The sequence below is a fragment of the Bufo gargarizans genome, chromosome 2 (assembly GCF_014858855.1).
Source record: "Bufo gargarizans isolate SCDJY-AF-19 chromosome 2, ASM1485885v1, whole genome shotgun sequence".
NCBI classification, from domain to species: Eukaryota; Metazoa; Chordata; class Amphibia; order Anura; family Bufonidae; genus Bufo; species Bufo gargarizans.
This window is the reverse complement of record NC_058081.1, coordinates 33120014-33133970: the sequence shown is the minus strand read 5'-3', so window position 1 is coordinate 33133970 and position 13957 is coordinate 33120014. Positions and strand designations below refer to the sequence as shown.

The 13957-nt window shown below is 40.5% G+C and overlaps 1 protein-coding gene across 1 annotated transcript in view; it reads right to left on the bottom strand.

The window, feature by feature from the left end:
* Positions 1-13957, bottom strand: part of LOC122927157 (venom factor-like) — a 150633-nt gene that overhangs the window by 73769 nt on the left and 62907 nt on the right. Inside the window, 4 exon segments of the mRNA XM_044278754.1 lie at positions 12491-12650; positions 12747-12822; positions 12934-13137; positions 13676-13762. Of these exon segments, the coding sequence (XP_044134689.1) occupies positions 12491-12650; positions 12747-12822; positions 12934-13137; positions 13676-13762 (527 nt within the window).

The window sequence follows — 13957 nt, the reverse complement described above, 5'->3', positions numbered from 1 at the left end:
GTAGGTCATTACAGATGGATAGATACCTAATGTATCATTTGCACTCCAAATTAAATCTATAAAATATACATATCAACCCAGATGTAAATAAAAAATATTTTTTTCCAAAGTTTTTATTTTTTTCAGTAGTAAAACAAAAAAAACAATATATATGTGGTATTGTTGTAATCGTACTGACCCAAAGAATGAAGGGCACAAGTCGGTTTTACCGAATAGAGGACACCGTAAAAATGAAACTCACAAAATTGCATTTTTCTTCCAATTATTTCCCATTTGGAATTTTCTTATTACCTTCCGACTATGACATATGCAATTTCTTTCTACCTTCCCACTATGACATTTGCATGAAAATGCAAAAACATAACATTGCAAAGTACTGAAATGGTTAAAGAGCCCGTTTTCAAGCATTGAAGGTGTTCTTGGATTTCATAATGATGAGATGTCCTTCGGCTACATTTACATCTGCGGTTTCGCTTTCTGCTATTGAGATCCGCTATAGCACTTCCGTTTTGTCCCCATTCATTGTCAATAGGGACAAAACTGAACGAAAAGGAGTCACCAGAATGCACTCCATTCCGTTTGGTTGTGTCCCCATCGCGGACAGTATAACGCTGCAAGGTGCGGAGCAGGACGGATAGACAGAATAGAAAACTGATCCGTCCCCCATTGACTTTCAATAGTGTTCATGACGGATCCATCACGGCTATTTTAAAGATAATATATACAAATTGACAGCACTCTAGAGTTGAAGGTGAAGTAATTAATGATTTTATTCAGCCGGACATAATTTCAGGCAACGTTTTGGGCTATATGCAGCCCTTCATCAGGCCTACTGTGGGGAGCATCAGCGTGGAAGCCGGATTTTAACTGCCTCACAACCGCCTAACGCGGTTTATTCCTCCTTGACGCATCTACGCGTCATCTCGCGAGACGCGAGATTTCCTGTGAACGCGCGCTCACAGGATCGGAAGGTAAACGAGTTGATCTACAGCCTGCCAGCGGCGATCATTCGCTGGCAGGCTGTAGATGCAATTTTTTTTAACCCTTGAAAGGCACAAGTTAGCGGAAAATGTTATTTTTTTTCTCTCTTACTTTCTCTTATTTTCCGCTAACTTGTGCCAAAAATAAAAATATTCTAGGAACTCGCCATGCCCCTCACGGAATACCTTGGGGTGTCTTCTTTCCAAAATGGGGTGACATGTGGGGTATTTATACTGCCCTGGCATTTTAGGGGCCCTAAAGTGTGAGAAGAAGTCTGGAATCCAAATTCCTAAAAATGCCCTCCTAAAAGGTACTCATTGGAATTTGGGCCCCTTTGTGTACCTAGGCTGCAAAAAAGTGTCACACATGTGGTATCGCTGTACTCAGGAGAAGTAGGGCAATGTGTTTTGGGGTGTATTTTTACATATACCCATGCTGGGAGAGAGAAATATCTCTGTAAAATGACAACTTTGTATAAAAAAATTGGAAAAGTTGTCTTTTACAGAGATATTTCTCTCACCCAGCATGGGTATATGTAAAAATACACCTCAAAACACATTGCCCTACTTCTTCTGAGTACGGAGATACCACACGTGTGACACTTTTTTGCAGCCTAGGTGCGCAAAGGGGCCCAAATTCTAAAGAGCACCTTTAGGATTTCACAGGGCATTTTTTACGCATTTGGATTCCAAACTACTTCTCACGCTTTAGGTCCCCTAAAATGCCAGGGCAGTATAAATACCCCACAAGTGACCCCATTTTGAAAAGAATAAACCCCAAGGTATTTCGTGAGGGGCATGGCGAGTTAATGTGAAATTTTATTTTTTGTCACAAGTTAGAGGAATTTGAGACTTTGTAAGAAAAAAATAAAATAAAATAAAAAAATCATTTTCCGCTAACTTGTGACAAAAAATAAAAACTTCCATGAACTCACTATGCCCATCAGCGAATACCTTAGGGTGTCTACTTTCCGAAATGGGGTCATTTGTGGGGTGTTTCTACTGTCTGGGCATTGTAGAACCTCAGGAAACATGACAGGTGCTCAGAAAGTCAGAGCTGCTTCAAAATGCGGAAAATTCAAATTTTTGTACCATAGTTTTTAAACGCTATAACTTTTGCGCAAACCAATAAATATACACTTCTTGCATTTTTTATTATCAAAGACATGTAGAACAATAAATTTAGAGAAAAATGTATATAGTTTATAGTTTTATTTGAAAAATTTTACAACAAAGTGAAAAATGTCATTTATTGCCAAAAATTTCAGTCAATTTCGATTTATAACAAAAAAAGTAAAAATGTCAGCAGCAATGAAATACTACCAAATGAAAGCTCTGCTAGTGAGAAGAAAAGGAGGTAAAATTCATTTGGGTGGTAAATTGTAAACCGTGAAATTAGTGTAGTGCAGAATTGTAAAAAGTGGTCTGGTCATTAAGGGGGTTTAAGCTAGGGGGGCTGAGGTGGTTAAAGATAATACAACTGTCCGGATGCAGATGGTTGTATTATCAAAAACGGGAGCTTTTTTGCTGGATCCGTCATTGCTGTTGTGAAAGAAGCCTTAGCTGTAAGAAGGTGATCGTATGTGGATGCAGAGTTTGGCAGTTGTTCCACAAGATAAACTGTTGGACACAGTGGCCAAGCTATCAGGGAAGTGGCTGCTTCGGGGCCCAAGCTCAGAAGAGGTTCAGGAGCAGTACTACACAGTGTCGGACTGGCCCCACCCCCTCTACACTTACTACACAGCTCTAGAATGCTAGTGGTGCAAAGTAGTCAGATAAGCCCCGCCCACTAGCATGGACCATTAATGGAGGAGCCTTGCTGCCTCATTGTGCAGGCATTGATCAGTACACTGTGTTACAGGGAGATCCAGTCTCCCCGCCTTCTCCTGTACTATTAGTACAGTCCAGCTTCCATATACTGCTCTGTAGTCAGCAATAACAGGAGGATGAGGGGAGACTGATTAGTGTGAAACAGGAAGTCCTGCAGGAAGAAGAGCCTGTGTCTGTCCTCCATCTCTGACCCCCTACCCCACCAGCTGACATTCATCTGCTATCCTCTGGGCCCCCTTCCCCAGTCCCCCTATCCAGCTGATGCCAGTCTCCTGGGCCCCCTACCCATCTGATGCCCCCAGTCCTCTGGGACTTCTACCCATCTATTGCCAGTAACCTGGGCTCCGTTCCCATCTGATGCCAGTCCCCTGGACCCCTTACCCATCTGATGCCCCCGGTACTCTGTGCCTTCTACCTATCTGATGTGCTTTCCTCTGGGCCTTCTACTCATCAATGACTGTCCCCTGGGATCTCAGGAAACAGGAGGAACAGACTGAAAGAGGACAATATTATATAGACCTATCTCTCTTCTTAATACAAATGTTAAACTTTTCTCCAAGATCCTGGCAATGAGGTTAACTAGTGTTATGACATCAATTAAACATCCAGGCCAAACTGGTTTTATGCCTAATAAAGGGACCCATTATAATTTACATTGTCTCTTTACTAATTTACAGACGTCCATAGGGGATTCACGATCTATCTTGTCTATAGATGCCTCTAAGGCTTTCGATAGAGTTGAATGGAGGTTCCTGTGGAGAGTGCTTCATAAGATGGGCTTTAGCCCTAGGTTTATTGGTATGATAAAACTTCTGTATAGATCTCCTACCGCAAGATTGAACATAAATGGGTATCTTACAAGAAGTTTTTCTATGACTAGAGGCACTCGCCAGGGATGTCCACTTTCTCCGCTTTTATTTGATATCTATATTGAGCCCTTGGCCGCTACAGTTAGACAGGACCCTAGGATTCTGGGGTTTGGGGAACTAGGAGTCGAAGACCAAATCTCTCTTTATGCAGACGGTATTCTATTTTATGTTCAACAGACTCAATCTACTTTGTTGAACATCATTCAAATGATACATCAATTTGGAGAGGTCTGGATGTAAACTGGGAAAAAAATACCCTCATGCCTTTGGATAATAGGACCATGTCCTTAGATAACCTTTTACTCCCCAACGAGGCTCCTATGAATACTCTGAAAATGTCTGACTCTCTTGAGTATTTAGGCATTATAATCTCTCCTAGGGTGGAAGATTTTATCGCGCTTAATTTGATTCCACTGATAAATAAGCTAAGGTTAAAAATAACAACATGGCTCCGGTTATCTCTATCGAAAGCTGATAAAGTATCTCTAATTAAGATGGTGATTCTTCCCCAGTTACTGTATGTCTTCAAGAATTCTCAAGTTTGGATTAGGGATAGATTTTTTTAAATAATATAAATAATTATTAGGGACTTACGATGGGGCCGGAAACACGTAAGACTTAAATTAGACTATTGGTATAAGCCCTTGGAGAGAGGAGTAGTTAATCTCCCCTCCTTCAGGGGTTACTTCTTGGCCGCCCAGTTCTGTTTTCTCCGTGAGTGGATTGATAGCCCACTCTGCAAGTGACTAGATCCCCTTATGACAATTTTTTTACGCAATTGACCGACTCCGACAGAGAATTAAAAATCCGCCAGAAATTTGATTATGAAGTCATGGGATTAGATTAGACTTTGGTATGGAGTGAAAGGTTCAATAGGATGTACTCCGTTGTGGTATAACAAGCACTTGCAAACTTTAGTTGAATTAAGTAGAGATTTATATTGGCAAAAAGGTCATATTTTATATCTGACATAGGTAGTAAGAAGTGGGGATATTGTTTCGTTCACGGTATTATCACAAAGACAACAATCACTGAAATTATTATGGTTTTGGTATTTCCAGCTAAGATCGGCACTTTTTAGTATTAAAGAAAAAAATAGGCTGGAAATTCATACCTGTCCACAATTTAATGAATTGATAGAGAACTTGGGGAAAAAGATGAAGATTTCTCAACTTTATAAAAGCTTAATTACGGCACAATTGGTGATATTTGGTACCCGGGACAGAGGGCTTGGCAAAATGAATGTTTAATAACACACTTGGAGGATCAGGAGAAGTTATCTCAGGATCTAAAATTGGTATCACATCATTTTAATCACGTTTTGGTGCAGTTTAAGATTCTACACAGACTTTATGTTACCCCTCTCTGGCTTAATAAATGTGGTATTAGGAATCATTCTAATTGTCCTAGGTGTGATGTTCCTGGGGCGGACTATCTACATATGTTCTGGTTTTGCCAGAGTTGAAACACTATTGGGAGACTATTCACGACTATATAGAGAGAAAACTGAATGTGCGGATTCCTTTTATTGCTGGGTATTGGGGGATCTTGCCAAGGTGGGCTGTCACTAAGATAAAATAAAAAGCTCCTGTTTAACCACCTCAGCCCCCCTAGCTTAAACCCCCTTAATAACCAGACCACGTTTTACAATTCTGCCCTAGGCTACTTTCACGGTTTATTGCTCGGTCTAACAACTTACCAACCAAATTTATTTGACCTCCTTTTCTTCTCACTAATAGAGCTTTAATTTGGTGGTATTTCATTGCTGCTGACATTTTTAATTTTTTTGATATTAATCAAAATTGACCGAAATTTTTGCCAAAAAAATGACATTTTTCACTTTCTGTTGTAAAATGTTTCAATTAAAACTACATTTCTATATCAATTTTTCTCTAAATTTATTGTTCTACATGTCTTTGATAAAAAAAATGCAATAAGTGTATATTTATTGGTTTGGGTAAAAGTTATAGCGTTTACAAACTATGGTGCAAAAATGTGAATTTATGCACTTTGACTTTCTGAACACCTGTCATGTTTCCTGAGGTTCTACAATGCCCAGACAGTAGAAACACCCCACAAATGACACTATTTTGGAAAGTAGACACCCTAAGGTATTCGCTGATGGGCATAGTGAGTTCATGGAAGTTTTTATTTTTTGTCACAAGTTAGCGGAAAATCTTTTTTTTTTTTTCTTACAAAGTCTCATATTCCACTAACTTGTGACAAAAATAAAATTTTTACATGAACTCACCATACCCCTCACGGAATACCTTGGTGTGTCTTCTTTCCAAAATGGGGTCACTTGTGGGGTATTTATACTGCCCTGGCATTTTAGGGGACCAAAAGCGTGAGAAGTAGTTTGGAATCCAAATGCGTAAAAAATGCCCTGTGAAATCCTAAAAGTGCTCTTTAGAATTTGGGCCCCTTTGCGCACCTAGACTGCAAAAAAGTGTCACACATGTGGTATCGCCGTATTCAGGAGAAGTAGGGCAATGTGTTTTGGGGTGTATTTTTACATATACCCATGCTGGGTGAGATAAATATCTCTGTAAAAAACAACTTTTCCCATTCTTTCATACAAAGTTGTCATTTGACAGCGATATTTCTCTCACCCAGCATGGGTATATGTAAAAATACACCCCAAAACACATTGCTCTACTTCTCCTGAGTACGACGATACCACATGTGTGACACTTTTTTGCAGCCTAGATGCGCAAAGGGGCCCAAATTCTAATGAGTATCTTTTAGGAGGGCATTTTTAGGCATTTGGATTCTCAAGCTTTAGGGCCCCTAAAATGCCAGAACAGTATAAATACCGCACATGTGACCCCATTTTGGAAAGAAAACACCCCAAGGTATTCCGTGAGGGGCATGGCGAGTTCATAGAAGTTTTTTATTTGGCACAGGTTAGCGGAAATAGATTTTCTTTCCTCACAAAGTCTCCCTTTCCGCTAACTTGTGACAAAAAGTTAAATCTTTCATGGACTCAATATGCCCCTCAGTGAATACCTTGGGGTGTCTACTTTCCGAAATAGGGTCATTTGTAAGGTGTGTTTACTGCTCTGGCATTTTAGGCGGGGCTAAATTGTGAGCAACCCAGTAAAGCCTAAAGGTACTCGTTGGATGTTCGGCCCCTTTACGCACCTAGGCTGCAAAAAAGTGACACACATGTGGTAACACTCGTACTCAGGAGAAGTAGGGCAATGTGTTTTGGGGTGTATTTTCACATATACCCATGCTGGGTGAGAGAAATATCTCTGTCAAATGACAACTTTGTATAAAAATGTGGTAAAAGTTGTCTTTTAGAGAGCAGCCTAGGTGCGCAAAGGGGCCCAAATGCCAATGAGTACCTTTTAGGAGGGCATTTTTAGGCATTTGGATTCCAAACTTCTTCTCACGCTTTATGGCCCCTAAAATGCCAGGGCAGTATAAATACCCCACAAGTGACCCCATTTTGGAAAGAAGACACCCCAAGGTATTCTGTGAGGGGCATGGTGAGTTCCTAGAATATTTTTTTTGGGCACAAGTTAGCGGAAAATGATTTTGTAAGAGAAAAAAAAAATATTCCGCTAACTTGTGCCCAAAAAAAATATATTCTAGGAATTCGCCGCAATCCTGCGGTTAAAATAATGTTTCTGGCAAGACTCCTAATAGCACGCTCTTGGTTTGCGCGAGATGCTCCTAGTATTAATACATGGTTAAATTTGGTAAATACCAACAAGAGATATGAACATATTCTTTATAAGCAAAGAGGTAAAATGGAGTAGAATTTGGGGTGAATGGAATCTATAGAGCTCTCTCTGCTCACCATCCTTCTCCATCATTCCTCGGTCATGTTACGGAGGGCTGGTGAAGTAGGACACATCATGGGATGGGAGGGGGAGGGAATTCGGGGGAAGGCTTTGGGCTGGAAAATGATCTTAATATTGATATGTGTTTATGAAATAGTTTGTTACTATTGGAATAATAATAAAGAAAGTTAAAACCAAAAAGCTGGCAAGGGAATGATGTAGGCCCCAGACCCGCCTTGAGTAGTTTCCAGCAGGCTGTGCCTCTCTGGCGCAGCCTGCTAGTCAATGTCAGAATAACACTGTAGTGGAAAGCTTGGGATCTAGTGATCACCAGTCAGTGTGGTTTACTATAAGTACAGTGACTGAGTCACACCACACAAAAACAAAAGTTTTAGATTTTAGAAAAACAGACTTTTCTAAAATTAGAATAGTGGTATACGAGTCCCTATCAGACGGGAACAGTTTCATTGGAGTCCAGGAGAAATGGGACTACTTAAAAGTGGCACTATTGAAGGCAACAGAAAATTGCATTAGGCTTGTCAGTAAAAGAAAAAAAAGGAAGAGACAACTGTGGTACTCAGCAGAAGTGGCCAAAATCATTAAAAACAAAAAGATAGCATTTAGGAATTATAAAAATAAAACAAAACGAGGATGACAGACACATTTATAAGATTAGGCAGAGAGAGGCCAAACAAGTTATAAGAGCTTCTAAAGCACAGGCAGAAGAGAAATTAGCTCAGTAAGGGAAAAAAGGCGATAAGGCATTCTTCAGATACATAAATGAAAAAAGGAAACTAAAACAAGGAATTACCAAATTAAAAACTAAAGAAGTAAGGTATATGGAAGAAGACAAAGAACTAGCTGACTGCCTCAATGAATACTTCTGTTCAGTTTTTACAAAGGAAAATGCAGGAGAAGGACCTCAGTTAGGAAAGAAGACTAATGAATCATTTGACGCATGTGTCTTTACAGAGGAAGAGGTTCTAGGTCAACTGTCTAAAATTAATACAAATAAGTCACAGGGGCCTGATGGGATACACCCAAAGCTATTAAAAGAGCTCAGCGGTGAACTAGCAAAACCATTAACAAATTTACTTAACCAATCACTGGCAACAGGAGTCGTCCCAGAAGATTGGAAATTAGCAAATGTTGTGCCCATTCACAAGAAAGGTAGTAGGGAGGAATCGGGCAACTATAGGCCAGTAAGCCTGACATCAATAGTGGGGAAATTAATGGAAACCATACTTAAGGAGATGATTGTGGACCATCTAAAATCCCATGGATTGAAAGATGAAAAACAGCATGGGTTTACTTCAGGGAGATCATGTCAAACTAATCTTATTGATTTTTTTGATTGGGTGACTAAAATAATAGATGGAGGAGGTGCAGTAGACATCGCTTATCTAGACTTTAGTAAGGCTTTTCATACTGTCCCACATAGAAGGCTTATCAATAAAGTGCAGTCATTGGGCTTGGACTCCCATATTGTTGAATGTATTAGGCAGTGGCTGAGGGACAGGCAACAGAGGGTTGTAGTCAATGGAGTATATTCAGACCAAGGTCTTGTTACCAGTGGGGTACCTCAGGGATCTGTTCTGGGACCCATATTGTTTAATATCTTTATCAGCGAAATTGCAGAAGGCCTCAATGGTAAGGTGTGACCTTTTGCTGATGACACAAAGATTTGTAACAGGGTTGATGTTCCTGGAGGAATACACCAAATGGAAAAGGACTTAGGAAAACTAGAGGAATGGTCCAAAATCTGGCAACTAAAATGTAATGCTGATAAGTGCAAGATAATGCACCTGGGACATAAAAACCCAAGAGCAGAATATAAAATCAGTGATACAGTCCTAACCTCAGTATCTGAGGAAAGGGATTTAGGGATCATTATTTCAGAAGACTTAAAGGTAGGCAGACAATGTCACAGAGCAGCAGGAAATGCTAGCAGAATGCTTGGGTGTATAACAAGAGGAATTACCAGTAGAAAGAGGGAGGTGCTCATGCCGCTCTACAGAGCACTAGTGAGACCTCATTTGGAGTATTGTGCTCAGTACTGGAGACCATATCTCCAGAAGGATATTGATACTTTGGAGAGAGTTCAGAGAAGAGCTACTAAACTGGTACATGGATTGCAGGATAAAACTTACCAGGAAAGATTAAAGGACCTTAACATGTATAGCTTGGAAGAAAGACAAGACAGAGGGGATATGATAGAAACTTCTAAATACATAAAGGGAATCAACAAGGTAAAAGAGGGAAGAATATTTAAAAGAAGAAAAACTGCTACAAGAGGACATAGTTTTAAATTAGAGGGGCAAAGGTTTAAAAGTAATATCAGGAAGTATTACTTTACTGAGAGAGTAGTGGATGCATGGAATAGCCTTCCTGCATAAGTGGTAGCTGCAAATACAGTGGAGGAGTTTAAGCATGCATGGGATAGGCATAAGGCCATCCTTCATATAAGATAGGGCCAGGGGCTATCCATAGTATTTAGTATATTGGGCAGACTAGATGGGCCAAATGGTTCTTATCTGGTCAGGGGATTAAAGATAATTTTTACAGGATCTGCTTCTCTGCCTGCAGGAAGAAAATGATCGTTACAAACATGCTGGGAAGGTTTTTTTAGTTTTAATTTTACACAGTTTTTACACTGAGATGTCGCTATCATGTATTAATGTGGTATTTGAGGGGTACAATGATGGGCAGCAGCACTATCGCAGCTCCCTGTGATTGAACTCCGCTTCGTGACGAAGTAATTAGTCATGAAGCTAATTATTTTGTAAAAATGTTAAAACAGTTGTTCATAAAATTATTCCTCCTCCACACATATAGCCTGGTTAGGTTAATCACACCCTGATCTAGACTATACATTGCCTCCCTACAGAAAATACTGCATTTTAATTCATATGCAGATGACCTAACTAGAGCATAGAGGGCACGTGCATACAGTCGGGACTCGGTGGTCATCAATCTTCCATGATGCAGGAAGGGGCAGTCTCATAGGCAGGGTAGTGGTCCTAACTTGGGGATCTCTCCCTATTCACCCTATATTTGTGTATCTGCCTAAAAAATGGAATAGATGCCCCAACAGGGGCGATCCCGTATTCAGAAACCTCCTAAATACCCTAGGATGGCCCTGAAAACAGGTGATACAAGCCCACCCTTAACTATTGGTATATTGCTAGCATTGAATGTCTACTACTCTATTTATACCTGTCTGATGCCAATTGGGACACTTGTTGAGTGTCCCCTGATGAGCCTGATTTATCATACTGGGTGAAACACATTGGAATCAAGGGACCTAACAAATATATGTTGGTATTTTTCAACTATTGAGGAGCCCTTCTAATAATATACAATAGAGTTAAAAGTGTACTTAGCATCTTTTTGGACGGTTGCTTTGTTCATAGTAGTCTTCACTGTGGGTATATGAACTCCATCATCATATTTTAGTAAAAATATCTTTGATACATTCCGCATTTTTTTTTTTTGTGTATCTAGATTATACCACCTCATCAGGGTGGGTCTGTATCACCTGTTTTCAGGTTCCTGAATACGGGACCGCCCCTATCAGGGCGGCCATTGAGTTTTTTAGGCAGGGACACAAATATAGGGTGAATAGTAGGGAGAGATCCCCAAGTTAGGACCACTGCCCTGCCTATGGGACTGCCTGTCACGACGGACAGGCTATCACATACACAGAAAAATAAACAAAAAAGTATCTAGGCAAGAAGCTGGGGTTCAGGGTCACCTCCTGACACATCCCTACCAGCTCTCCCTATACTGCTATGGCCACGTTCAGACCCTTAAGGTGGGAATAACATGTCCTCGTGCCTGGGCTGATAATACCCTAAAATCCCTAAGATGGTGAAGGGGAATAGAGCCAGCCTGCTCCCTCAGAACCTGGAGGGGACAGGCGTCTCTCTAACAGTCTAGACAGTAAACAATAAGAAAACAACAACCAACTTATCTTTTCTGAGCAGGAAAAGCCAATCCTTCCTTCTTTCCTTTCACAGAGCCAGAAAGAAGCTATAACCTGCACAGAACACTGGGAGTAAGTGTAATTTAAACCAACGACCCCACCCAGTGCACCTGAAGGGAGGCAGATCTAGCTCGACTCCAAAACAAAACAAAAGACTAGACACGTGCTGCTAATCTGGCAGACCTCCGCACGTAGCCCGAGCAGGGCAGGACACTGCCCCTTCCTACATCATGGAAGATTGATGACCACACATCAATTTTTGTTTTGTTTAACACGTGTTGTATGTGGGGTTATTTTAATTGTACAATAAATGTAAAATGTTATATTATAGTGGTACTCTGTGATAGTGATACTTGAAATTACACCAATATAAGGATATCTTCCCTTTGACGGGTTACTGTCTTAGCTGTGATTTTTTTTTGAGCATAGAGGGGCCAGCCACAGCCCTTGGAGCACCAGTTTGTTACACACTTTCAGCTTTAGTCTCTCCCCCATTCCCCTTGATTGCCAGAGCTAGACATGTCATCTATACCAGTCTTCTTGTTCCTGCGCTGTGTCTTCTGGTTACTGCAAATTCCAACTGAACCAGCACCGAGACCTGTCATCTTGCACCTGCACTGTTGTATCCTCTGGTCTCGGCGCTTGCTCAGCTAGAATCTGCACTGCCTGGAGTGCAGCAAGAGATCCACTGAGCAAATGCTGAGACCAGAAGACAAGTGTAGACCTGTCAATCCAGGGAAAGTGGGGAGGAACTAAAGCTAAATGAGTGTAACCAACTGGTGCTCTGGTCAGCCCCTCAGTGCTCCAATTGGGTCAGGTGTATATGAATAGAAATGCAGTATTCTCTGTAATGAAGCAACAGATAATCATGATCAGGTTATCATTTTTATCAGCATGATCAACCCTAGCAGGCTTTATTCCTGGTTTAGTAGGGTTGATCATGCTGACATATGCTCTTTAAGTCTTGCTTACCTCAACCTTCTGGCAGTGAATAACGTAAAACTTGCATGTTATGTGTTTATGTGAAGTTCTTACCCTTGAATATTGACTACTAATAGGAATCTTCTCAGTGAACATCCCATCCGGCTTCTGCTTCGTCAAAACAAGCCACTTCACAGACTCACACAGTTTATCATCACGAATGTTGGTAATACTCTTAGCCATAGCAAAAACTTTGAGAATATAAGCGGTGAGCCTAAAGACAAAGCAATACTGGAATTAATATGAAAAAGTTAATAATCCTACAGAAGAATATACTATCAATGACCCTAAAAGAAGATATCATAGCTACCATGTGCCAGAGTCTGTTCCAGGGAAAGATCCGAAAGATCCATCACTTTTACGATAATTGAGCTGATGGACATAACCTAGTAAGAAAGTAAGGAAAGACCAAATATGGAATGGTTACTTACTACAGTAGATACAACATGAAGATTGAACTCCTAGTAATGTCCTCCCAAGAAATAACCTGATACTACCTTTGTTGACCTTTTGAATGGCGTCCTCCCGGCGATTGACTCCTATTCGGTCCCACTGATTAGTGGCATCAAGATAATATGTGGCGATAACAACTGGAGTAAGACTCATCATGGTTTGTTCGCAACAACCGCCTGGCGTAACGATAAGATGGCTTATGCTGGCACCGTCTATGGCATCTTCAAGAAATTGTGCAATCGGTATTCCTAAAGAAAGACATATCATTTCCAAAGATGAACATTCACTTGTATAGTCTTGTAAACCAACTAAGGGAAGGTGCACATCAGCATTATGAATTCCATTATTGCTTTCTGTTATAACATCGCTATAACGCAAAATAACTGAAATTGTAAGACGGAATTCAAAACAGAAACCTTTAGAGGCATTCCGTTTTGATTCCTCATAATAGAGGTCTATGGGCAAGCATAACGGATCCATCTAGTTTCAGTTATGCAGGATGAAAAAGAAAGTTCTTTATAACAGAAACCAGACGGATCGATCCGTTATGCTGCCCATAGACCTCTAATATGAGGGACAAAAAAACAGAAGGCCGCTAAAGGTTTCAGTTTTTTAAATCTGCCTTACAAATTCCGTTATTTTCCGTTAAAACCATGTTATAACGGAATGCAATAACGAAATTCATAATGCTGATGTGAACCCGCCCTAAGAGAGATTAAAAAAAAAAAAACTGTGACAGGTCATCAGCAGGTACCCAACAGCAATGGTCGTTACTCAGCACCGCACCTTGTACATTGACAATAATTGTAGTTGGTGAACCTGGAACAATTTTCTTATTGGCAAGTGATGGCACCTTTACTACATGATCTCCACCTGAAAGAACCAAAGATGTGAAAATTAATAGTCATCGTGGTAACGATCGTGGTAACGCAACCTCTCAAGACAATGTAATAGAGCAGCACGAAATGCCAGCAGAATGCTTGGATGTATAGGGAGAGGTATAAGCAGTAGAAAGAGTGAAGTGCTTATGCCGCTGTACAGAACACTGGTGAGACCTCACTTGGAGTA